General features: G+C 35.3%; 1 protein-coding gene across 1 annotated transcript in view; it reads right to left on the bottom strand.

Moving 5' to 3' along the window:
- Window positions 1–27,258, bottom strand: part of LOC107757803 (semaphorin-6B-like) — a 119,855-nt gene that overhangs the window by 14,909 nt on the left and 77,688 nt on the right. The window contains exons 6-13 of the mRNA XM_016575386.1: window positions 20,315–20,413; window positions 18,733–18,823; window positions 18,428–18,547; window positions 16,176–16,264; window positions 14,711–14,928; window positions 4,190–4,321; window positions 2,432–2,581; window positions 868–1,047 (exon numbers count right to left, since the gene is read on the bottom strand). Of these exons, the coding sequence (XP_016430872.1) occupies window positions 868–1,047; window positions 2,432–2,581; window positions 4,190–4,321; window positions 14,711–14,928; window positions 16,176–16,264; window positions 18,428–18,547; window positions 18,733–18,823; window positions 20,315–20,413 (1,079 nt within the window). The remainder of the gene's footprint in view (window positions 1–867; window positions 1,048–2,431; window positions 2,582–4,189; window positions 4,322–14,710; window positions 14,929–16,175; window positions 16,265–18,427; window positions 18,548–18,732; window positions 18,824–20,314; window positions 20,414–27,258) is intronic.

Here is a 27,258-nt window from a genome sequence, read left to right as displayed (position 1 = left end):
ACCTCTTAGTTTCAAAATACTTACAGTATAAATGATTTGTAATTTTACAGGTTGTTACCCCTTTATTCTCCAAACTTCGCATATTATTCCCTACACGGAGGTACTGAATAGGTACATTATAATTACAAAAAAGTTACACTGTAACTTCAGTTTACTTGCGCAGTTCTTTGCAGGTTGCATATCTGTTTGTTACCCCCTTATTACCCAAACGTAACACATTGTTCCCTTATACCTACACGTATGTTCTTTATAGGTACACTATAATTACAGAAACGTACACCGTAAATTCAGTATACTTACATAGTTCTTTGCGGGTTGTAATCTAAAGCGTTACCTATTACAATAATAGTGCCTTCCATTCTCGCTCGGTCTGCAGTTAGCGTAATGGAAAGCGCTGATGACGTATCATGTCTGCACGAACAGAGTGCACGAAGATATGCAAATACCCATTTTGTATAGAATTTTACTAGATTATGTTTAGATACATACGTTGACAGGCAGGTAGGACAGCCTATCGTAGTATATATTTTATATTTTTTAAATTTGTAAATAAAGGTGAATTTACTTAAATATTTATCAGGCAAATTATATAGAAACTATCAGAATATAGATTAAAAACGGCAAAGTCTGGTGTATACAAATGTTACTGAAGTGAAGATTTTGAGAATACAGCCTTTAAACATGTGTACTGTAATTGAAATCTGCACATACAAATAGATAAAGTGTAATAAAATAAACACTTAAATGTATATTTTGGATGTTGTCTTTCCACTAGTCTGACAGAAGTCTGACCCATGCCTGAAAAAAACAATGGTTTTGCCTGTAGTGTATTGCCTCAAACTGGTTTCAAACAAAAAATCCCTTCACCTTTCTGGGTTGTATCCCTCCATCTCTTCCAGAAAGGTATTGGTGTTGGAGTACGGGTTCTCCGGGCTGGGTGTGATGAGGAACTTGAGAACGGTTCCTCTGGTGGATCCGAGAAACACCACAGTCCGATTGCGGTGTGGGCCTGCCTCAGTGTCCACCACCATAGTGTTCAACTGGTACCTTTAAAGTGAAGAAAATAGAACAATATGCACACCATTACAGAAGCTTATTGCTTTTATAAAACAGTTGCAACATCAATATGATGAAAGACAATAAAAGAGAAATTTTCAGCCAAGAATATATTTCATCATGCTAACTGTAAGCTGTTTACAGTAGCCAAATAAAACAGTGCTTTAAAATCAACACGAAACTGCATTTGCAAGCCATTTTTCAACCATAATGTGATATTTTTCCAAGAGAAACAGAATATTGAATAAGAAAAAAATGTAACCCTGTATTATTTTCCCCACCCACACGGCCTATTTACAATTCTGATGAATAAAACAATCCTTTCAGAGGTAAATCAAGGTATTACAATTTGAATAAACTTTGCAAAGACATATTTTCTTTAGAACGGCATTAATTTATGAATTGTGCACCGGAACATTAAGAAAGTAAATAGGGTTCATTTTGATCCGTTGAATTCAGCTTATGGTCACATTTTGTCATTTAATAGCTTCAAACATAAATCAGATTTTAGTGCTGCCGCTATCTGTTTTAAACCATTCTTGGTGTGTTGTTCTTAATACAGCTTAAGAAATAATTAAAAAGGGATGTCAGAGATAAGATGTGTAAATACTATCTCTGTTGAGACTTAAGAAGATTAGGTGTGAAAAGGCTTATTTGGATCAAAGTCAGCAAACACAGAGGAGTTTCACCAGAGTTTCTGACGGCTCACACCAACCTTACTTTCTGTGTACTTTTACTTGGTTGTAATTGTGAAAAACCTGAGCTGACTATTTTGCTTCAAGTCATTGAAATCTTTATGAGGAGTAATTCACTAACGTTTATTCAAGATAAACATTCAGGCAAAATGGTCTGTTATTGAATATGAATCGAATGTACACCAGAGTACCACTCTCCTTTGTGTCAATTCACTTCTAGTTATCATGAAGGAACCCAGTGGCCATTTCAATCCAATTTTTAAAAGCGAGATGATTTATAGCTATATTTTTCCTCCTTGCAGAGAAGCTTTGCTTTGGTTCTGAAAGCCTCAGGCAATTTACTCTCTGCAGAAGCACTTCTGGAGTTCAGATTTATATTTTAACTAAGGTTTTTTTTCCCCTCGCTAACCTTGAGAGACACTGTAGGAACGCTCTTAACAGGAATGCTCACAGAATGATGTCCTTTGAGTGTCGGTGCTGCTAACATTAGCCATACTACAGCAGAGTTCGGGCTCCTGATATCTCAACCAATTTCAGTTTAAGCAGCACGGCTTTTAGCAGGCCTTGAGAATTATGTTTCACCTTTTCAACTCTCAGCAACACACTTCATATAACAAGCATCTTGTGGTTTATTGATATTTTTCCGTAACACCTGTGTTGTGTAGCTGTACGCATCTTACCGGACCATAGTCTTGACTATCCACGGTCTGTGTCCAAGCAAAGGTACCGCTTCATCCATCAGAGGATGAGTTTTGATGAAATTCAGCACTTCATCAGGAAGGGTGTTGGAGGAGCTGAATCTCGACCCCTGGACAGCACATCCTCCAGGCCTAGAAAAGTAAAAGAACCACATTACTGATACAGTGATGCTTCACTAATTAACACTTGACATTTCAAGCTACAAACCAGAAGAAGGCAACTAGCTATCAAGCGGTCAATTGGTAGAATGATGGATGGATGGATGGATCGGTAGAAAGACAGAATGATGGATGGGTAGAATGATAGAACGATAGAGGAATGGATAGATCAGTAGAATGATAGAATGGTGGATGGATGGATGGATAAATCAGTAGAATGATGGATGGATGGATAGATCAGTAGAATGATAGAACGATGGATGGATGGGTGGAATGACAGAATGATAGAGGAATGGATATATCAGTAGAATGATAGAATGGTGGATGGATGGATGGATTGGTAGAAAGATAGAATGATGGATGGATGGATGGGTAGAATGATAGATGGATGATAGATCAGTATTATGATAGAATGATGGATGGATGGATAGATCAGTAGAATGATAGAACGATGGATGGATGGGTGGAATGACAGAATGATAGAGGAATGGATATATCAGTAGAATGATAGAATGGTGGATGGATGGATGGATAGATCAGTAGAATGATAGAACGATGGATGGATGGGTGGAATGACAGAATGATAGAGGAATGGATATATCAGTAGAATGATAGAATGGTGGATGGATGGATGGATAGATCAGTAGAATGATAGAATGATGGAGGGATGGATGGATGGATAGATCAGTAGAATAATAGAATGATGGATGGATGGATGGACGGATGGATGGATCAGTAGAAAGTTAGAATGATGGATGAATGGATGGATCGGTAGAGAGATAGAATGATGGAAGGATGGATGGTTAGAATAATAGAACAATGGATGGATGGATCGGTAGAAAGATAGAATGAAGGATGGATGGATGGATGGATGATAGAGCAGTAGAATAATAGAACAATGGATAATAATAATAATAATAATGCATTTTATTTAATGGCGCCTTTCAAAACACCCAAGGTCACCTCACAAGCAAGCAAAGATAAAAATAAATACAAATCACTACACAATAAAAAAAAAAACACACAACAAACACTCCGCATATACAGATAAAGTGCAGTAAAGACTCAATAAAACATTATAAGAAAGCCTGTATAAAAAGATATGTCTTAAGACGCGTTTTAAAAGTCAGCAGGCAATCGCTGTTGCGAATATCAGGTGGAAGTGAGTTCCATAGGCGGGGGGCAGCATAGCTAAAAGATCTGGCACCCATGGTAGTTAGTCGAATCCGAGGTACCACAAGAGAAATTAAAGATGAGGATCTGAGAGCACGTGAAGGAGTGTAAACATGAAGAAGTTGAGTAAGGTATTGGGGTGCAAGATTATGAAGTGCCTTGTAAGTAACTAGAATCTTGAATTCAACTCGATACTTTACTGGAAGCCAGTGCAATTGCTGAAGGATGGATGGTAGAAAGATAGAACGATGGATGGATGGGTAGAATGACAGAATGAAAGATGGATGGATAGGACAGATCAGTAGAATGATAGAACGATAGATGGATGGATGGAAGGATGATAGAACGATAGACAGAAGGATGGATGGATCGGTAGAATGATAGATAGATAGATAGATAGATAGATACCTGGGTTTTGGTACCAGTTCATCAGGTACAGGTGTCCATATGGATTCTGGTGATTTCTGCTCCTTGAATCTGCCCTCAAACACACGTGCCAGCTGCTGCATGTCAAACGCACACACTGCCGAGCCGGGGATGCTGGGTAGACACAGAGAACAAGAGGGTCAAGACACATCACTGATCCAATCCACACCTCAAACACACACACACACACACACACACACACTCACTGTCTGACACATTTTCACACACACACACTGTTACCCTAAGCCAAAGTGACATGTCACAACAAGACTATTCGTTTTTCTGGAGCTGACAGACTAATCGACCAATCTGCCTCTACTGCATCTCATTAGAGAGCGTCTCCACAGCCACTCACATCAGATTGATAAAATCTCAAGAGCAAATTCAAGTGATGCAAATTCAAGTGACTTAAGCTCACCATATTTACATACAGCTATTGTATAGCACATAGGCTTTATTATACATATAACTATACAGCACACATATGGACTGCTTTTTCGCCTTTTCGTGGTGCTTTTTGGTCACAATATGCTTTCAATGTATGAAAAACATCCTCTGTGTTTCATGAGAGAAAGAAAAACCTCTTTGGAAAGACATGAGGATGAATAAATGATGACAGTTTTATTTTTGGGTCAATTCTTCCTTTTAAAAGTTATAAACTGAGGAAAAAAGCAACATATTATAGCTTGATACAATGAAACAAAAAGGAAATCATAGATCAGACACAGAAGGAAACTGTAAAATGAACTGCCAGGATGGGCAAGTGTACAGCCTGATGGTGTGTGTGTGTGTGTGTGTGTGTGTTCTGGTCTGCAGGTGTTCACCATGTGTTCCAGGGCAGCTTGTCTCTCTCCTCCACTTCCAAACGGTGGGAGGTCAGATGGACTGTTGAGGAAACTTGGATCCTCTTATCTGTCCAGATTTCAGATTTCAGCCACAACAAGACAACAAATCTTATCGAAGACTTGTTGTGAATTCAATGGTATTTAGCCTTATGCAAAACATGAAATTATCAATTCTGGTGTGCTCTGATGCATGCACACAAAAATTAATAGTTATACACTATCGTTCAAAAGTTTGAGTTGAGTAAGAAATTCATTTTTATTTGATCAAAAGTAACAGTAAAGATATTTATAATTTTACAAATAAAATAAATGCTGTTTTTTACTTTTACTTTTTTTATTCAAAAGATAATCCTGAAAAAAAGATCAGTTTCCACAAAAATATTAAGCAGCACAATTGCTTTCAACATTGATAATAATGACCAAATAATCATATCAGAATGATCATATTAGAAGCAAATCAGCATATTAGAATGATTTCTGGCTGATCATGTGACACTGAAGACTAGAGTAACGACAACAAAAAATCTTATCAACCCCAAACTTTTTGAAAGGGAGTGCAAACAAAACAATTTTTAATTGTATTTTAAGTCAAATTATCTAAACATAATCTAGTAAAATTATATAAATATAAGTAAAATCATCTAAATGTAAATTTCTAAATATATTAGAACAAGTTTTAGACTTTTTAAAAGATAATAATCATTGTTAGTTTTCTTTTACCATAATATCACAATTAAGTTATGCAATAATTTGAAATGTATTAAATAATAATAATAATAATCCCTCCCCCCTCTCCTTTTCTTGGGAATATTGTTTAGATTAAATGTATGAATTAATAAATAAATGTAGGCTTTTACTTGTTCTTAATTTACATTTCCATCCTATTTGCAAAATCCCTTTAACTTTGTAAAAAATCCACATTTTCCTCCAAGATGTGTTATCATTTTGTTAGAAAAACAACAGCCCAAACATGTGCAAATATTAACAATGGGTTTATGATTCTTGTGATGTTGTGTGGATTGTAAAACAGGAGCAGTCTGTTGGCCTGTGTCTGCAGTCACACATGGTCCCATCAGCTGCTCTCAGAACATGTGTGTTTGGAGCGCGGTGAGATTTGGCGAGTTCTGCCTGGTGTCCCGCTGGAGCTCGAGAGAGAGGGCTTGTCTGCACCCTTCACCTGACACCAGGCCTGCTGAGCCAACGCTGGACAACATTTGGCCAAAACTGTGCCAATGCTGGGCCGGAGATGAACCAAACCTCACTGTCCTTTATCTTAAATGACAGTGCTGTGACAAAACCAAGCCCCTGGCCCTCCAACAAAACTCAATAAGTGACTCAAACAAAACAAACTTTCATAGACTCAATCCCACAAACCCCGCAAACTTTGGTAAAAAAACAGCAGGTTGGCTGGTTTTAGCTGGTCTTCCAGTCTGGTCATAGCTGGTTTAGCAGGCTGGTTTTAGAGGGGTTTTGACCACTTCTTTAGCTGGTCAGGATGGGGGACCAGCTGATCAACCAGCCAAAACCAGCTGAACACCAGCTTGACCAGCTTAAACCAGCTAAATGCATATGCTGGTTTTAGCTGTTTTTTTCATCAGAGAGGTTACTTTTAAACACAATTTTGTTTCCCTGTGAATCAGGTTTGTACATAAATCAATATAAATAAATACATTTAATTCAACAGCTACTGAAAAGCATCAATAAAAGTTTAATTAAAGTTTAATTAAAAATTGATAATTTCACTCAGTATTTTTGCATGCTATATGTGACCCTGGACCACAAAACTTGACCCTTATGACTGGTTTTGTGGTCCAGGGTCACATTTTATTTGTATTAGAGTAGGCCTACAGTGTTATTTTAGTATTTTTATATACTATTACAGTTTTTATTACTATTTTGAATTCGCTTTTATTTTCCTATTTCCAGTTTTCATTTTAACTTTTAAGTTTTAGTCATTTTATTGTGCTATTGTGCTTTTAAAAAATATTTCTACATAGCTTTAATTTATTTTATTTCAGTTTTTATTTTAATAATTTTACTTAGTAATTTAAAGGGGTCATATGATGCGATTTCAATTTTTCCTTTCTCGTTGGAGTGTTACAAGCTCTTGGTGCATAAAGAAGATCTGTAAAGTTGCAAAGACTAAAGTCTCAAATACAAAGAGATATTCTGGGCATCATCACAGTATGGTGAGGGGCGTAACATTTCCGTCACACGCTTGAGGTATTCGGCCAATCACAACGCATTGGATAGCTGGCCAATCACAGCACACCTTGCTTTTTCAGACCGATGAGCTTTGTAAAAATCAACGCGTTTCAGAAAGGCGGGGCATAGAGGAGAAACATGTATGTACAGTATGTGGAAAATAATGTGTTCTTTTACCTTAAACCGCATAAACACATTTCATTACACCAAATACACAAAATAATGTTATTTTTAGCAGCATCATATGACCCCTTTAAGTTTAAGCTTTTCATCTATTTATATTTTATTTTATTTTAGCTTTATTTCAATTACCAAAAATGATTTCCAAACCTACATGACTTTATTTCTTGTGTGGAACATAAAAGAAGATATTTTGAAGAATGTTGTTAACAAAACAGTTTCAGTTCCCATTGACTTCCGTTATATGGACAAAAATACAATGGAATTCAATGGGAACCAAAACTGTTTGGTTACCAACATTCTTCAAAACATTCTTTTGTCATAGAGACTTGGAACGATATCATGGTGAGTAAATGATGACAGAGTTTTGATTTTTGGGTGAACTATGCAGCGAGGAAGCACACTAGGTTTAAAGCTTATGATTGTATAAATTAACGGTGCTATATTTTTTAATCAGACACCGAAAAGAAAACGTCACTCAACCCAATGGAATCATTTAGGGAAAATAATTTTGATGCAAACTTGAATTTGAGACAATAGCTACATTATCCTGATCACAATGAGAGTGCAAATGAGTCCTTCCCCCTTCCACACAGTGACTAAATAAAACTGAAGCAGATAAGACAGGTCCAGTACAATCATCACATTCGGATATGATGAGGTCTGTTCATTCAATTCTAATCATTCCATTTCTGCTCAATTCCGCTGTAATATCCCCCACTAATAGATACACGTAAAATATGGGGTCTGATCTGTAAAATATGGGCTATTGGTAATTAAAGGGCTTTGGGAACGAAGGGTCTCATTTGGAAAATTTGGAAAATGCGTGCAGATTGATGGACAGAAACGACGCAGTGGGCTTGGTGTTAATGGACTGATTTGGAGACGGGCCTGAGCCCACCGCCTGCCGCTCTTATGGAGGACATCTGTGCCAAAAATTACACCAAATTAACAGAGATGTCACTGGATGGCATCTTGCTCTCTGTCTCCTTTACTGAGCTTGCCTGAGTAGCACAACCTTATAATTACCTCAGTTATTTAAAAGGAATAAAGGGAAAAACAATAATGTTCTACAAGTGCCAGGGCACTGACACCTCTCTCATTTTACCTCAGCAGGTGACTAAAAATGAAGGTGATTAAAAGAATAATGCAACCTTCTGACACACTGTGATTTCATTAGTAGTGTTTGCTAATTATTGTCTTCATTTACTCCCCCTCATGTTGTTTCAAACCTGCATGACTTACTTTCTTCTGTAGAACACAAATGAAGATATTTTGATGAATGTTATTTTGAACAAAAACATTATTGTATCCCATTAACTGTAGTTATACTGGCAAAAAACATCACGATATATATATATATATATATATATTTTAAATATCACCTTTTGTATTCCACAAAGAAAGAAAGTCAACAGGTTTCTACACTACCTTTAAAAAGTTTTGCCATCTTTATTTATTTTTTTTAATTAAAAAAAGTGACAATTTTACTCAATACTTTTGCATGCTATTTTATCTGTATTAGAGTACAGTGTTATTTTAATATTTCTACATACTATTATAGTATTTACTACTTTTTTGAATTAGCTTTTATTTTCATATTTTCACTTTTCAATTTAAAATTGTAGTTTTAGTCATTTTGTTATGTGCTTTTATGAAGTTTTTCATTTATTTTATGTTATTTGTATATTGTTCTGCCAGAATCTATTGCTGCTTTACGTGCGCCTGGGAAGCAGCTACTTCCGAGATGGGCATTTGTTGTTGTTAACTATACTATTATTATTAAAATAAAATAAGTAAATTTTTCTATAATTTTAATTATATTTTATTATATATATATATATATATATATTTTTTTTTAAATAACTTAATACTTTGATTCATTTTAATGTTTCAAAAGATTTATATTTTAAAGAAATGCAAAGGATGCATTAAACTGTTTAAAAGTGACAAAGACATTTATCATGTTTTATATATTTTAATATTTATTATTTTATTATATTTTAAATAAATGCAAATAAAAAAATATTCATCAAATATTCTATTCATCAAGGATTTCTGGAAAAAAAAGTATAATGTTTCAAAAAAAAAAAACACAACTGTTTTCAACACTGTTAATAACAAGGAATGTTTCTTGAGCAGCAAATCATTATATTAGAATGATTTCTAAAGGATCATGTGACACTGAAGACTGGAGTAATGATGCTGAAAATTCAGCTTTGTATCACAGGAATAAATTACATTTTAAAATACATTGTAACAAGAAAACACTTATTTTAAATTGTAATAAGCTTTCACAATATTACTGTTTTTACTGTAATTTGATCAAATAAATGCAGCCTTGTGAGCATAAGAGACTTCATAAAAAAAAAATATATATATAATAATTTTCCTTCCAAAAACAGTTTTGTATGTGCGTTGCCACTGCAAAAAATTAGACGGGCAGACGGGGTCCGAATAGGAGCCATTCTGAGAACACCTCTTAAGCCAATAAGCTGTCAGAAGTTTGTGGCCTCCAACTCTAATCCAGCCAATGAGCTGTCAGATGCATTGATCTACAGCCTTGTAAACCTCAAGCTAGACAAACGAGCTCTACTTTCACCCTGTTCTCTCTGGCACTCGACCCTGGTCACCTATCGTCCACTACTTTAAAGGCTTTCTGGCACCATGCCTGTGTAACTGCCCAGCCCAGTGGGCTTGAGGTGAACGGGCCAAGATCACCTCATCACACAAAGCTCTGCGGCAAAGCCTCTCGCGCCCATTTGAGACAGGACACCACGGGGGTCTGAGAAATTAGGACTAAATGAGAAAAATGGACACGGCGCAAAGCAGGAGGAGCTTCAGGCTTTTTGTACTTTGGCATAGAAGCTCAGCTATAACACCAGAGCGAGTAACACAGCCAGACTATTTATGGTATTTAAGGTAAGGTATTTAAAAATACATTTAGAAAACAGATAGCTTGGCAACAGTAAACACATACAGAGTTCTGGCATGAAACTCTAGATGGCGCAGTCCGGTAGGTCTAACTCAATCTGACCTAATGACATCATTATCACATGGCACAGCTGATTGGTTCTCTCCTGTATCGGTAGCCAATGAGCTCGCTGTTCAACATTCAAATATATGACTAGTGCTTGCCGTAGCAGTTGCAGTTTGCTTCAGAAACCCTTCACCTTCCCCAGCTCCACCTGTATAGATCTGCTACGTGGTGATTCATTTACACTATATAGGGGTTATTTCATGTATGTTATATTTGCAGCAGCAATATTTCTTACATGCTCACAGCAGCATGTTGTGGATGTATTGGCAGTAGCAAGTAGTAGCAAGGCAGCAGCAGCGTAGCAGATCTATTCCGCCAAGACCAAATACATTAACATTGTCATGTACATTACCATGCCAATCCCTCCGAGAGTTCCCATGACAAAATTTAAGTTAAGCTAATGAACTATATTACTTGCCAACTTCATACTTTTTTACAATTGTATTTTTATTATTCTGATTATTACTATCATTATTATTGTTTGTAAAATAATACATATTACATATCATAATAATACATATCATAACTATAATATAATTTGGATTCATAATAATAATAATAATAATAATAAATTCTTGCACCAAATAACATAGTTCATTAGCCTAATTGTAAGGTGTTGTTGATGGTTGCAAACAAACATACAAAATATTAATATATAAATCAGTTAACGCTCAATAATAATAACAACAACAACAACAATATATATATATATATATATATTTTTTTACAAAAATATAATTTATTACCCTATGCATGTTTTTATATTAATATATGGCTTATATATTGTTATTTAATAATAATAATAATAAAACGGTAACAAAATATTAATATAGAATTGAGTGACTGTTCACTACTAACAATAATAATCAGATTGTTTTATATTTATTATTATTATTATTATTAAAAAGGTAGTAAGCCAATCAAGGCTGTGTGTTACAGTGATTTGTAATATGGTTAAGAGAGTTTACCTGAGGTGAAATCACTGTTATTGACAGCTACTCGTGGCATATTGGATTATTCTTCATTCACACGGAGAGAACAAAACCTGGACCAAAAGCGGTCACAATATGCCCATAAATAAATGCATATTTCAGAAAATTTGGGCACAAAAGTGTAAAAACGGTCCATTTCATGACAACTCCCCATTCATCTTGTTTCCCTTCATTTCTCAACGGCTGTCTTTCCTAGTGAAAAAAATGACCACATCTAGCAGAGCAGATACAACACCAAAAATATCCCCCTGGAAGCTGATGACGAAGCTCATTTTTATTCTAATCATACGAACACAATGAGAGGTAATTTAGTGAAAACGGCCCTCATCATCTGCCTGATGGACTGCAGTATATCATACTGAACACACACTCATCGCGTGCTTACCCGCGGAGCCTGGAAGACTAGTGAGAGCTCTTACAGCGTGTTACGAGCTCTCGGGACCCACACAAAGAGCTGATGGAACAACATTTGGGCTGGTTTTATGATGTACTTGACTGTTTATCCATTTAGCTCGGCACAGAACAGAACGATTCATTTTCTTTGATAATAAGCCCATGAGCTCAGATTATCGGCTGGTTGTTCTACAGAATCTTCTGCCATCTCTCCTGCTTGCTTTGTCTCCGTACCCCTTTTATTTTAGGTCTACAGTATGTAAATGTCTATTCTCTATTGGGAGTTATTTCAAGCTTCTGACAAAAAAGCTGGAGTCGTGCTGCGCCGAAACGCAAATTCAATGTGGAATTCAACATCAAATCTTTCGTTTTTTTAGCTTGTTCCAGTGATCATTTCTTTCGAGGTACTCCCAGGTATGCTGTGCCACTGTAAAATCACTCTGTGATACGACAAGGAAACATTTTACATTTACTGTATGTGTCAATCATAGAATCTTTGGCACCTATTTTGAAATGTTATGCCACTATTTCCTCTGAGGGGTTTCAGTTTCCACAGAGATATAAAATGTCAGTGTATAAACCTCTAGTGAGAGCGTTTCATCTCTTACCTTCCCGTGAAAATCAGCCTGTGGCGGTACTTTAGTGATGATAATACCATGGTACTTTGTGAGATAATCATTGTAAAATAATTATCATAAACATCAGCAAATGAGTTAGAACTAATGTTGCATCCCATAATTACTATGTCACTGTCTGAATGCCATATTAATACATACAACTGTTTTATAATGTTTTTGAAAGCAGTCTCTTATGCTCACCAAGGCTGCTGATAAAAAATACGGTAAAAACTGTAATATTGTGAAATATTATTACAATTTAAATGACCCGATTTCTATTTGAATATATTTTAAAATGTAATTTATTCCTGTGATGCAAAGCTGAATTTTCAGCATCATTACTCCAGTCTTCAGTGTCACAAGAGAAATCATTCTAATATGCTGATTTGCTCTTCTTATTATTGTCAATGTTGTGCTGCTTAACAGTTTTGTGGGAAAAAAGCCCTGATTTAATTTTCATTTTTATGAATAAAAAGTTGAAGCTGTGAATAGAAAGTTCAAAAGAACAGCATTTATTTCGAATAGAAATATTTTGTAACATTTTAAATGTCTTTTTCTGTCACTTTTAATTAATTTAATGGCCATTTACAATCCTGTGGAAAGCAGATCAGTTTTTGCCCATTGTTAAAATGTGTTTATGCCATTTCTTGTCATCTCTGATAGCAGAATTTTAAAGAGTTTTTTTTTTCTCCTGAGACAATCAAACTCTCACGACTCTTCACTTTGTCATTCTACTAGAGAAAAACAGCCCTTTAGGCAGAATATCAAAAGAACAAAATCCAAATTGCCTTGAAATTGGATTCATTCGTGCTGCTCGGGTTCAAAACAGACTAATAAGAAGCTAAATCACAGAGGAACGTTCGTACGTGCGTGTACAGAGCCATTTTCCATTTCCCTTCAATTTAGTTACGTCTCGTAATCTTTACACATTTACAGGTGAATGTCACAAAAACATGCCCAGATCATATTTCACCCCAAAGGAAATCATATTTTACTTATTAGAAAAGCAAGTCTATTTTAGGACATTATTTTAATGACAATTAAGATCTTTCTCCCTCATCACCTCATTTTCATAACCGTGCGCGGATGTTTTACTCGTTTTTGTGAAATTCTCATTGTTGTAAATGGTGATTCTCTTTAGATTCACATAACTTTAACAATACTGTAGTGCAAAAAAAAAAATACTACTATATGAATTATAACCAATACATACTTTAAAAGCATCAATATATATCATTGTATATAATCATTTACTATACTTAGAATTAGATTTTTTCAATATAATTATGAAAATTTGATGGGAAAAAAATGTACTTAATTTTCATTAAAATAATGCCATACAGCAAAAAAATAAAATAATAAAATAAACAATTTTGCATTATTTTTAGATTATTAATAGATTGACTAGATTTTGTTTCATTATAATCATGAGAATTTTGGTGGGAAAAATATGCTAAATTGTCATGAAACTAAGAAAATAATATCATAAATAAATAAATACATACATTTTATATATTACAATTATATAATTATTGTACTGAAAATAAATAAAAATAAATGTAATATTGTAATTAAAATAAATATAAAAAAATTTAGGCTATCATATCATTATTTGTTGTTATTTTAATTACTGTAATTATAATGAGATTTTATTCATTATAATTACAAGAATTTGGTGGGGAAAATATGCTTAATTGTCATGAAAATAATATCATACAGCAATAAACAAACAAACAAACTTTTTTCTGCTACAGGATATTACTGACATGAAAATAAGCAAAATTAAATATGTAATTATTATAATTATGTCATTATTGTCATAAAACAAATACATTTATTTATAAAATAAAATAAAATAAAATAAAATAAAATAAAATAAATAAAATAAAATAAAATAAAATAAAATAAAATAAAATAAAATAAAATAAAATAAAATAAAATAATAAAATAAAATGTGAACCAGGTTAAGTTCTTGAGAAATTCACCTTTACAGTGTCTTACACATAAGAGTAACTGGACAGATCTTGGAATGGAAACTGATAGGACAATAAATGGTGCCAATATGATTTGAGGAAATAACCTTCTCAGAGGTTTTTGTCCTTATTTGCATCAGGGCTGTTGAATCACATTACTGTCTCATCTGCATTCATCATTCACACACAGATTGTTCCACTATAATGCAAATGATCACACCGTCCTCTTTAAGATTCATCCTGTATGAGTGTGTGTACCTGTTGGAGGGTGTTGAGAAGACCCCCAGGATGACGTCCCTGCCCTGCATGCGTATGATGGGGCTGGTGGACTGCAGCAGGTTGAAGTAGAAGTGCGAGTCTCCCGGGATCGAGCAGTTCAGACGCGCTTTCAGAAACGACGTCCACTGGCGCTCCAACACACGCTGAGAGCCGCCCAAATCACCTTTACACACACGTGCCACGCGGGACACCATCACCTAATGCACACACACACACATATTCAAAAAGAAAACGGTTCAGTTTTTATACCACACAGCCTCTATTCAGTTCTACAATCAAAGTGACTATTCACCGGAGAACCGCTTTTCAACCTCGCACATCAACCGTGAGAATTCAGTCGTTTGACGATAGTGCAACAACTTAAAGGAACCATGCTCTGCTCTACTGCATTTTATTTTATTTTTTTACAGTCCAATTATAAAGTTGGTCAAGTCTTCTTGTACCAAAAGCAGTCATAATTTAGTTTTACCCAACCATTTTCCCACTTCTAAAGGAACTGGAGAAAAAAACATTATGGATAGAGGACTGGTATTTTAACCAGTTTGAAGAAAAACGTATTAATAATGGATTTGTTTCTTACAAACATGCAGCTTTTCACTTGATAAGATGTTAATTGATGGACTGGAGTGGTGTGGATTACTTCTGGATTATTGTGATGATTTATCAGCTGTTTGGACTCTCATTCTGACGGCACACATTCACTGCAGAGGATCCATTGCTGAGCAAGTGATGTAATGCTACATTACATTACAAATCTGTTCCCATGAAGAAACAAACTCACCTACATCTTGAATGGCCTGAGGGTGAATACATTGTCAGCAAATTTTCATTTTTGGGTGAAATTTTCCTTTAAATTCAAAATGTTTGCTACCATACCTTTACAGTACTGCACCTTTAATATGTAAATGACCTCTATTATGATTGGCTGACCTCTGAGTATTGGGCGGTGCACTATCAAGTTCCTCAATACTGAATTGTCATGGATAGCCAGTCATTTATTAATGTGCAAGTTATGAGTATGACATTACAACCTTGATTAATTTTGAATGATTAATTTACTTTCAATAAATGGAAAGAATAGATTGTTGGGGCCAGTCATTTTTTTTAAAGAAATGAATACTTTTATTCAGCAAGTATGCGATAAAACTTTCTATTCATCAAAAAATCTTGAATGATTTCTGAAGGATCATGTGACACTGAAGACTGGGGTAATGATGCTAAAAATGCAGCTTTTTTAAATATACATTTTTAAATATATTCAAATAGAAAAGTTATTTTAAATTGTAATCATATTTCACAATATTACACTTTTTACTGTATTTTAATCAAATAAATCAATGCAGCCATTCTAAGCATAAGAGCCTTCTTTCAAAAACAACACATTTGACCAACCCCAAACGTTTGAACAACAGTGTAAATGTCCGCCTGCACATTTCTTTCTCACCTTCTCCAGGTAGTTGAACTCCATGGCCATCTCCCTGAAGAATAAGTAGATATGAGGCCCCCATTCCACGGCGCTCACAAAATAAGGCTCTGTAAGACACACACAAACACAGGCTTTAATTATACAGTCTGAGGGCGTCCTATGGAGAAATTGCAGCTCAAATAAGTAAACACTCATCAGTCATTATAAAGACATTTCATCTGAACAAACAACATATGCACAGTCCCAGAGGGAGGCGGGGAGAGAAAGAGATATACAGCGAGAGAACTAAATGAGGCAGAGATAGTCCTCATAAAACATGCATGTCCTCTTAAATAAAGCTGAGAGAGTGAAGTGAGGACATTCTCTCTCTCTCTCTTGAGCAGTATGTGTTTTATAAAGCAGTCACAGGTCTTTGTGGCTCAAAACGGGATGTCAGTCTCACTCCCTCAGTGATTCCTTTATAGAGATATTCAACTCATAGCTTCAAACAGAGAGCTCTAAATTATACACACATTCAGCTTTTCTCATCTGAATGAGGCTCCAAGAGCTCCGTGCAGTTTTCCTGTGGTTACAAGGTCTCGCATATTTGTGAAAAACAACTCAGGTAAAAAAAAATAAAAAATGTTTAAATCCCATTTGGTTTTGTTAGCGCTCTCGGTATGTCTGGTGTGAAATCACACTCAGAATTCAGTGCTGTGAACTGCTTCCTGAAACTATTTTAAAATCCACAAAACAAACCCCACTTCAGGCTGACAGGTAGATTGCAGCGACACGGGTTTAACCCATTTTTACCAAACATTTCCTGAAACAACTTTAAAGGAACAATCCAGGTTAAGTGCAACTTTTGCTCTATTGACGGTTTATGTGGTATGATGAACAGAAAATAAGTTTGACTTGGCCCTCATTTGAATCTGTTGCTGTATCACTAAAAATAATGTTGAATATTTGTCAGTTGTCCTACTGAAAGGCCATATTTAGTGCCCAAAATATCATAATGCTAAAACCACTTTTGATCATGTCTATAGTTAGTAGACATGAAACAGCCTAATTATACAGAGCTTCTTTAAAAATTTTGAAAATATGTAGTTTTGCACATCTATAAACCTCTGTTTAAATGCAGCTGAGCTCTGATAACTCCACCTACAGGAAATACTTTGGTAATGCAAAGCCATAAGTCTTGTTTTATAATATAAAAAATACTATAATCACAATTAATTGCATATATTGATGAAAAAAGTCCCTAAATAAGAATTTTTTTTTAATGTTTGAATTTTTTTTAATGTTTTTGAAACATGCATTTTAATACAACGAAACAGTAATATTGTGAAATATTGCTACAGTTTTAAATAGCTGTTTTCTGTCTGCATATATTTTAAAGTGTAATTTATTTCTGTGATGCAAAGCTGAATTTTCAGCATCATTACTCCAGTCTTCAGTGTCACATGATCCTTCAGAAATCATTCTAATATGCTGATTTGCTGCTCAAGAAACATTTCTTATTATTACCAAGGTTGAAAACCGTTGTATTGCTTGATATTTTTGTGGAATATTTTTTCAGGATTCTCTGATGAACAGAAGTCCAAAAGAACAGCATTTATTTAAAAAGATTTTCGTGACATTATAAACATTATAACATGCCAACTGTCACTTTTGATCAATTCTTGCTAAATGAAAGGATTTTTTCTTTTTCAGGGATCTTATCTATGCACAATCAGCTTGTAACACTCCAAAGAGAAAGGAAAACTTGAAATCGCATCATATGACCCCTTTAAGAAGGTGGTAAACACATTAATGGAGGCAAATAAAACGAGGCAATATTAAATATTATTATGCTGTGTGTATCCACTGGGTGTGCGGCTCTTATTATCACAGATTAAAAAGAGTGCTAAACAAATCAGTACATTATGTGAATAATGTGAGGTAGAGTCATTACTTAGCTAGGAAAGCGTGTGGGTTACCTGCAAACAGAGCCACGTTAGCGTGTTTGGGATCGTAAGGACATCGGGCCATTCCACTGATGGGCTCGCCGACCAATTCCAGAGTGTCTCTCTGAACAAACACACACACATACTGTTTGTGAGGACAGGATATGACACGGGGGGGGGGAGTGCATTAGGAATATTTAAATCATTTTCCATTCTTTAAAAAAGAAAAAAAATTCTGTGGCAATGCCCAAGAACATTCATAAAATCAAAAACAAAACTGATGACAAATAAAAACAATGTATTGATATTGCCAAACAGTAACTGTTGAAACTGTTGAAACAGTACCTCTGAACCATTTGGAATCATGCTTGATCGTTCGCAGAGCCGGACTCTCTCCCAAACTGCGGTAAATGACAGCGTCGATGGCCAGGAAGTCAGTCACTGTCCCCGTGAACAAGCTGCCCTCTGAGGTCAAAGGGCAGAGGTCAGCGGTCAATAACCAGAAGTGAGCATCGACACTGTGCCATGATGATATATGTGGCAACGTGTTCGAACGAAAAGTCCTTGAGCTTAATGATGTTAAAGGGGTCATATGATGCTTTTTTAAAGATCGTAGAGTCATTACTTAGCTAGGAAAGCGTGTGGGTTACCTGCAAACAGAGCCACGTTAGCGTGTTTGGGATCGTATGGACATCGGGCCATTCCACTGATGGGCTCGCCGACCAATTCCAGAGTGTCTCTCTGAACAAACACACACACACACTGTTTGTGAGGACGGGATATGACACTTTCTGAGAGGATGATAGCTGTTATAAACCACACATATCTCCAAACACATTCACAAGTGCTGCTATCATTTCTACACGCTTCCAGCCGACAGTGTTAGTGAGCGTGAGACAGTGCCTTCAAACACAACTATCGTGTGACGTTTTATCTTACAAATAAAACAAACCTACCAAACTGTCTCCAGAAAGTCTTTTTTTTTTCAATTTTATATGAAGCATTAAATCAGCTTTGATGTTGAAATATACTGTAAAAACAAAGATTTGAAGATTTTTACAACAAAATGTGAGATGTGGCCAGAAAATCTGCTCAAATCAAAAAGGGTGACTCTCATGAAGCATCCATGTGAAATTTCACCCCAAATTCAAAAGAAAAAAAAATATATATATTTTGCATTAAGAAGATGAATCATTAAATACCATATGACCAAGTGATCGTTAAAAAAAAAAAAAAAACGAAATACTTTGGCCATTAGTGTATGGAAGCCCATTTCTGCCATGGAATAAAAAAATGGCAAAAAAGGTAAGTCAGAACTGCAATATATAAATATATTAAATGAAAAAAAAAAAAATAGAATTGTGAGATGTAAACTTGGAATTCAGAGGAAAAAAGTCAGAATTGTGAGATGTAAACTTGGAATTGTGAGAAAAAGAAATCTGTTGTTAGAAACTCAGATTGTCAGAAATCTGAGTTTATATCAAGTCTATTTTTTTCTCAGAATTGCTAGTTTATATCTTGCAATTCTGTGTTTAGAGTACTTCAGACAGATTTTTCTCAGAATTGCTAGTTTATATCTTGCAATTCTGTGTTTACAGTACTGTATATCTAGCAATTCAGACAGATTTTTCTCAGAATTGCGAGAAACGAAGTACGAATTGTGAACTGTCTTTTTGAATTTTTTTGTTTTATTCCATGGTGGAAATAGGCTTCCATATGAATGCTTCATTTTCTTAATGCAAAATAATTTCTTATTTTTTCCCTTTGATTTGGGGCTGATATATAATTCAGACGTGTCCCTAAAAGATTCACCCACAAAACAATTGATGTACATATGCATTCACGCTTTCGATTCAATTCAAATGAGCATCATCTCTGCAGGTTCTCCAATGTAATTATGTGCATCCATTTATTGAGTTTTAATCATTTTAATCATCAATCGTCAATTGCCCTTCCATCAATACTGATCCACTTTCACTACTGTTAATCCATTGTAAACAAGCATACTGTATGAGTTCAACTGAACCAATTCTTTCTGATGATTCAGTGGATCTGACTTACAAAGCATTTCTTAATGACTGGACTGTAAAAGAACATTTATTTTAGTAGTAAAACTGTGAGGTGGGTGACATGTTGCAAATGTTGTAGAATTGCGCTTTACACGCTCTACATGTTTGCTGAGGGTAAACACAGGGGAGACGGTGAAGTCTGCAGGCATTGAGGAACACTCACCGTGTAATTGGCACACAGCGGGTTAAAAGCGTTTGTCCCGCACACAAACAGCCCTCCATCATGGCTCAACAACACCTTAATATAATTACGACACTCCTCCTGAAGGAAACCGAGAGAAAAAGACAAGGATTGTCAAAAAAAAAAAAAAAAAAAAAAAAAAAATTTAGGATTAAAACTGAAAGAGAGAGTGAGAGTTTGTATAATTATGTTATCTCAATTGGCATAAACACTATAGAAATGGCTATTCTTATTAATTATTATGTGGAAACATCGGTGATGATATCAGTCTCAGTGTATTTGTTTTGCCAGACTGATCATCTTTGAATCACAATGACTTGGCAGCATTTGACTTTCATGTCATTTAACAAAGTCATTTGAATCCTAATTCAAATTTGAGTGAAGAAGAGAGAGATGAACAAAAACAATGTGTGTGTGTGTGTGTGTGTGTGTTGGGTCAGACATGAAAGGGCAAGGTAAGATGGACAAAAGAATAATGCTGAAAATATTGACACAGCTTCACAAGTCATTTTCCCCCAGACATCATTATTTTGAGAGCTGTGTTTGTTTTGGAAGACAGACACCAGATAAGTAGGTCCCAGCTTGCAGCTCCGCCATAGAGCCCACACTGTGGGCATCACCCAAAAACACATTTTCTCCAGGTTTTTGCATTGTATTTGGACTAGATTTGCACAGTATTGCTACTTGTCTTTGTGTAGCACAGAAACAGGAAGAAGCTGAATGCATCACGATGTGGGTCCAGCTATAAAAGTAGTCCTGAAAGCTACTGGATAGCCAGCTGTGAACACTCATGCATCAGGAATGCCTTTGCTCCCTGACGGACATCAATGGAACGTTTTGAAGTGGTTTTGTGTATTTTGCTGAAACCTCTGCATGTGGGCCCCATCATGCAGCTCCACCGTAGGGCCCATTCACTGCTCTGCCCATTGAGTTTGACTGGGCCTCCTGGTGGAGCCAAAACCCGAGGGGGCCGACACTGAGGTCAGGCTCTTTGAGGTGATTAGCAGGACTGCCGAGGGTCTATGTGTTGTTACAGATGCAAGTCCACCGTTCACTGTGTGCGTGTGTTTGCACAAGAGATGTTGTTACAAATGCATTTCCAGCTGCTCACAGCATTAAACACACACTCCCTAGCGATAGATCAACTTACAGCATGTGTGTGCATGTGTTTGAATAAGAGAAAGGACAGGGATCTTTTCATTTTTGATAAGCTGAAGAGAGAGTGTGTGTGTGTGAGCATATAAAATGACGCAACCTTTCACCTCTTATTATCGTGAGTATTTCCACCTGGATGCTGTGAAGGATGTGTTGAGGTATACTCTAACATTACCACATCAACACTGCCAGTTTCTTCCCTCTGTGTGTTTTTCTTGGTGATCATCAGGATACAATGCAAATAATGGCGGCAAAATTAAACAACAGTTTGTCCATAATTACCCACCAATTAGAAGACAATACAGCTGATCTTCACCCTAAAATTAAAATTAAATTAAAACTGAACCCATGCAGAAAAGTGTGTTGAGAACATCATTAAACAGCATTCACAATAAATGTAACTTCTCTCATGCAACATTTTCAAGTGCAACTGAATATTTAGCTCTGAATAATGTACTGTCTGGCCGGATATTATGACTTGATTTTATGTTCTTGATTGGATAATGTAAGGCAATGATATTAATGATGCTTGCTAAGGCAGCTATTGCTGTTTTACAGAGGGCAACTAGAAACTATTACCCATTCTTTGATAAGGAGAGATTTACTACTACTTTTCTAATTCTGCAGACTTGCAGTTTTTTTCTCTGGTGAATGATAAAAAAGAAAAATATATCTGTCAGGCCGATTATGAATATGGGCTCAGTTGATGTTTGCAGTCAGTAGATTAAATTGTATAGTGTGTGGTATTTAAAGATTATAATCTCAGAATTCAAGAACCAGTCATTGCCAGTCATTTCCACAAAGATTTTTCTAAATGTTTAATATTTGCGACTGATGCCAGCGATTGTATGTGCGGCTATGCAATGAAGATGCATTCACTGTCAAACATAATTCATTAATTTTGACAAGTAATATTTCTTGATTACACATCTTGTTTTTGATGTTTCTTTTATTTCATCAGTTGCAAGGTTTTAGGCTATCCATTTTGCTCTGCAGTCAAAAAAAAAAACTGAAATAAATTAAGAATAGTTAGTGATTTCTCTCATTTCAAAATTCTTATAATTATTTTATTTCGATCTGCAGTCTAAAATATTCTTTAGAACGAACTAAAAAAACACAAATATGACACCTGTAAAAAAAATTATTTATAAGCAGTTTAATTATAGATATTCGAGGAAATTATAGTGCCTTGAATATCTCTGCAGCTCTTCCTTCAACTATCGGAGTGCAGTGTTGACAGCACCATTAAATAGCATTGGAAACATTTTTTTTATAATTAAGCAGATTACACAAATCTGAAAAGACCTGAGATGTGTCTACTCAGGCAATAACACCAAAAAGCAAGAAACATCGGACTTAAGGAAAAAAAATATATTTAAGACACATTGTTTTGACAATTATTAGCAACACCAACATAATAGGACAGATAATGTTAAGCACAAACTAAGAAAAACAAACCTTCAACGTTTCAATAATTAAAGGGGTCATACGATGTTGCTAAAAAGAACATTATTTTGTGTATTTGGTGTAATGAAATGTGCTTATGCGGTTTAAGACACATTATTTTCCACATACTGTACATTATTGTTTCTCCTCTATCCGATGCGGCGATCCACAGCGTGAAGTTGATGTATTTCCTCAGCGATCAGCACGGATCAGCTCTAGGCATGACGAAGCGGATATTGTCCTCTTTTGGAAGGCCAAACAAAGTAGTTTCGCTTTCACAACGAAGCACACAGCGTCTTCACGACATGGCTGCAGTGTCAACAATACTACAGCGAGAATAAAAGTTACGTCTTCTTTCTTTGCGTGAACATTTGGGCGGTGTTCTGCAAATCTTCCCACATCGTGACGTAGACATGTGGGGGCGTGTTAGAACGAGCTGTTTTAGGTAGGCGTGGTTGACTCTTAACTTTTATAAAGAATATCTCTTTGGATTTGAGACTTTAGTCTTTGCAACTTTACAGATCTTCTTTATGCACTAAGAGATTGTAACACTCCAAAGAGAAAGGAAAAATTGAAATCGCATCATATGACCCCTTTAAATAAAAGCACCGATATCCACAGTGTTGTCTTTGGTGGGATGGGAACAGCTGTGGGAGCGCGAGTAGATAATATCATCTGATTTTTATTGTGCGTTAAGTGTAGTAGTGGACTACTTTGGTTTGTGTTTCTCTCTGACTGTCAAAGACTAGAATCTGCTCCAGTCGATGGAAAGTTTAGTCTTAGAATGTTAGAATGTCTAAATTGTATTCCAGGGGACGGGGTGTTTCGCTGACTAAAAAAACAACCCGAGGCAACAGTATAAAAGAAGTCAAATTGAAAAAAACGGACTTGGCAACATTGGCCCTAGCTACCACCTAGCAAAGCTGTAGTAACCATCCAAAACACCATAGCAACCCACTGGAAAATTCCTAGGGAACCAGCCAGAACATCATAGCACTTCAAATCAACTCTAAGTTTTGCACAGACAAGCAACACTCAATATAAAAAATATAGTTGGTTAAAATTTTGTTTCCCTGCCCACAAGGCCTTGCTTACATCATTAGGATAGAAAATCTGTTTTAGCTGAGAAAATTATTGATTTTTTTGATGGACATTTTTTCTTTAGTAGAATAAGCACTAATGAAGACTAAATTCAGAGATTTATTAAGAAAGAAAATGAGCTCAGTTTTGACGTCATGTTGTTTTGAACCCCATCTATTCCCATAAGGACTCGCTGGTACATCATAAACATCCAGCTGAACGTGAGCAGAACGGCCCAGCTGTGTCAGTGTGCTGTAAACTCTCTGCAGGGGTGGGGAGATCTTACGTTCCGCTTCATAATCTGTAAAATTGAATTCATCAGAGATGCAGGTTTGAGAGCGGGTCGATCCGTACGCCCATCAGAGGTGTAAAAAGCAGGTTTCGCTCTGGGGAAGAGCACATGTGGTTCAGGTCTCTGTGAAACACCATCAAGAAAGTGTCTAGATTTATCCTTCAGATTAGAGTGTGTGACAAGGCAGTATACGATCCCGTACCACGGCAAACTCCTTTCTACTCTGATCAAAGTCTGACTTCTCCCTTATTCCCTTCCGCTCCTGTCTTTCTTCTCACCTTCCTCACTCTCCACCACTCCTTGTTCTCTCTCTCCAAGTCTCCTTTCGCTCCCGTTCCTCCCACTCCATTCGCTTTTCGCTTCTTTCTGCGCCAAAATCACTCGCTGTCAGATTAGTGCACATTCAGTACTTAACCATTTAAAGATTCTCACATTTCTAAGGCCTCTAAATGATCGACATGATCAAAACTGTTGTTGCTGAAAAACCTGTTGTACACCATCTACTACATTCCTTCTGTCGTCTGATTGATAGTTTAGACTTTTAAGCAAGTAAAAGGCCTTTTAATATCATTTAAAAACTTCCACCTTCAGTTCACGATTTATGTGCTTTTTTGCTGTGAAATCTTTACTCATTTTTATGAAGTAAACGTAATACCTTTTATATCATTTAATATTTCAAGATGAACACTTACTTGACTGAAGCAAATGTCTATATTTTATATTTACTTATATAATATCAAGACATATTGACAGGTTTTTAAGACGGATATACATGTACATGTCATATATATCCAAAAATGTATAACACATACATATTAGTAATGGCTAGATATACATGATAATGCATATGAAATCATTCCCATTTGTAATAGGTTTCATATATGTTTTTACTTTATATGACAATTAAATTTCATATATGGACATTTAATATATGTACATTTGTGTATGGGGAGCTCCATATTCTCATTATATCATACTGTACAGTATAAGCCATAAAAGACTGATGTATTAAATATGAAATTCACCAAAAAACACATGCAATATGCAAGCTTAAATAAACTCTCTCTCTCTCTCTCTATATATATATATAATTTCATATGTCACAGTTAAACACGTAGTCCTCTATATCTCTCTGAGATGCATAAAGGAATATGCACAAGAGAGAAATCATAAATGACATCATATTAAAAATGAAAAGTGCAATTTAAAGTGTGTAAAAACAGTAAATGTGAATGTTTACACAGCGTATTCAGTTTGTTGCGACTGGAAGCTGAAATTCAGATTAAATTGCAATGCATGCAAAAAAACAACAACAAAGGGTTCACATACTTTTCCCTGCAGTTTTATAGCTCCTAACAATTATCTCACTGTGCATATTTTATTTCTGCTAAGACATATTAGACGAAACATCTGAGACAAACCTGCTCAAGTGCCTTAAACTATAAAACAGCAATATCACAGCAATAAAATTTTCTTCAGGGTCGAGCAAAAAGATATTCAGTCAATTGTTCATGAAGGGATCCTGTTGCTCATTTTCATTCAGAACGACCCCGCAAATGAAGTTCTCTTCCTGCAGTGCCCTTCAAGCCAATAAAAATGACAATTGGAACTTGTCGAGAGAGAGAACAGATACTCGAGAGGATGTGAGTGACTCTATTACACCACACACACACACACACACACACACACGTTCCTATACTCCCTATAGGAGTATCACAGGCGGCAGATGTGATCTTGTTGTAGTTAGTCACTGTGTTATTGCTGTAGAAATCTGTTTATCTTGCACTTCATAAAAGCCAATCAAAGCAGCACAAGTGACAGCAGTTCAACTCCTGCGTCTTCATATTAATTATGAATGATCCATTTATCCACCTCTGAAGCTGTTATTGTGATTTAATGCACTACTGCCAATGCTTACACTTAAACTGTTTTGAACTGGTCACTTTTATACCAGGTGCGGTGCAATTACTTTGTAGTTTTAAGTTATTTAGTTAGTTTCAGTAATTTTGTGATTTGTATTATTTGTTATTTCTATTTAGATTTAATTAATTTATTTCAGTTTACTAATTTTAGAACTTAAACTTGAACTTATTATATTTCAATTGTTTGCAAAGCAACATTTTTCATTTTCACATTTCTTTTTATAGTTCTACGATTTGTCATTGTTTCAGTGTTCAGTAAAAAAATCTTTTAGTAATTCGTTGTGATTTTGCTATTTTTATTCACTTTTTTATTTTAATTTAGATTTACTTATTTCAGTTTTAATTTTAGTAATTTGAACACTTCATCTTATTCTATTTCTCTTAACTGCCAAGACAACATTTCTTAGTTTCACTTTTCATCTAATATTTCAGTTTCCATTTAAATTTTACTTAGAAGTAGTAATTTAGTAGTTTAGTAATTTTGTTACTGTTATATAATTTTGTCACTGTTTTTACTTTTAAAAATGTTTCTATTTAGATTTTATTTATTTATTTTAGTTTTCATTTTATGTTTTAGCACTTCAACTTCAACACGTTATATTTCAGTTAATTGTCATTTTTGTTTAAGTAATTTTTAAGTATACGTTTAAGTGTTTTTCCTTTATTTATTTTTTCATTTTAATTAAGCTTTGGTAAGTTTTATTAGCTTCTTTTTAAATATTTCTAATTATATTTAATGTATTTATTTCAGTTGTCATTTTAAGTACTTCAACTTCAGTTCATTACTTTTCAGTTAATTGCCAAGGCAACATTTCTCATTTGTGTTTTATATAAGTATAATTTATACACTCTAAAAAATGCTGGGTTAAATATAACCCAGCGCTGGGTTAAAAAGGGACAAACCCAGCTATTGGGTTGTTTTGACCCAGCGGTTGGGTTCAAAACATCCCAACTGCTGGGTCAAAACAACCCAATAACTGGGTTTGTCCCTTTTTAACCCAGCGCTGGGTTATATTTAACCCAGCATTTTT

The sequence above is a fragment of the Sinocyclocheilus rhinocerous genome, unplaced genomic scaffold (assembly GCF_001515625.1).
Source record: "Sinocyclocheilus rhinocerous isolate Xijiao unplaced genomic scaffold, SAMN03320098_v1.1 scaffold112, whole genome shotgun sequence".
NCBI lineage: Eukaryota > Metazoa > Chordata > Actinopteri > Cypriniformes > Cyprinidae > Sinocyclocheilus > Sinocyclocheilus rhinocerous.
The sequence above is the reverse complement of the archived record's forward strand: the minus strand, read 5'-3'. Positions and strand labels throughout refer to the sequence as shown.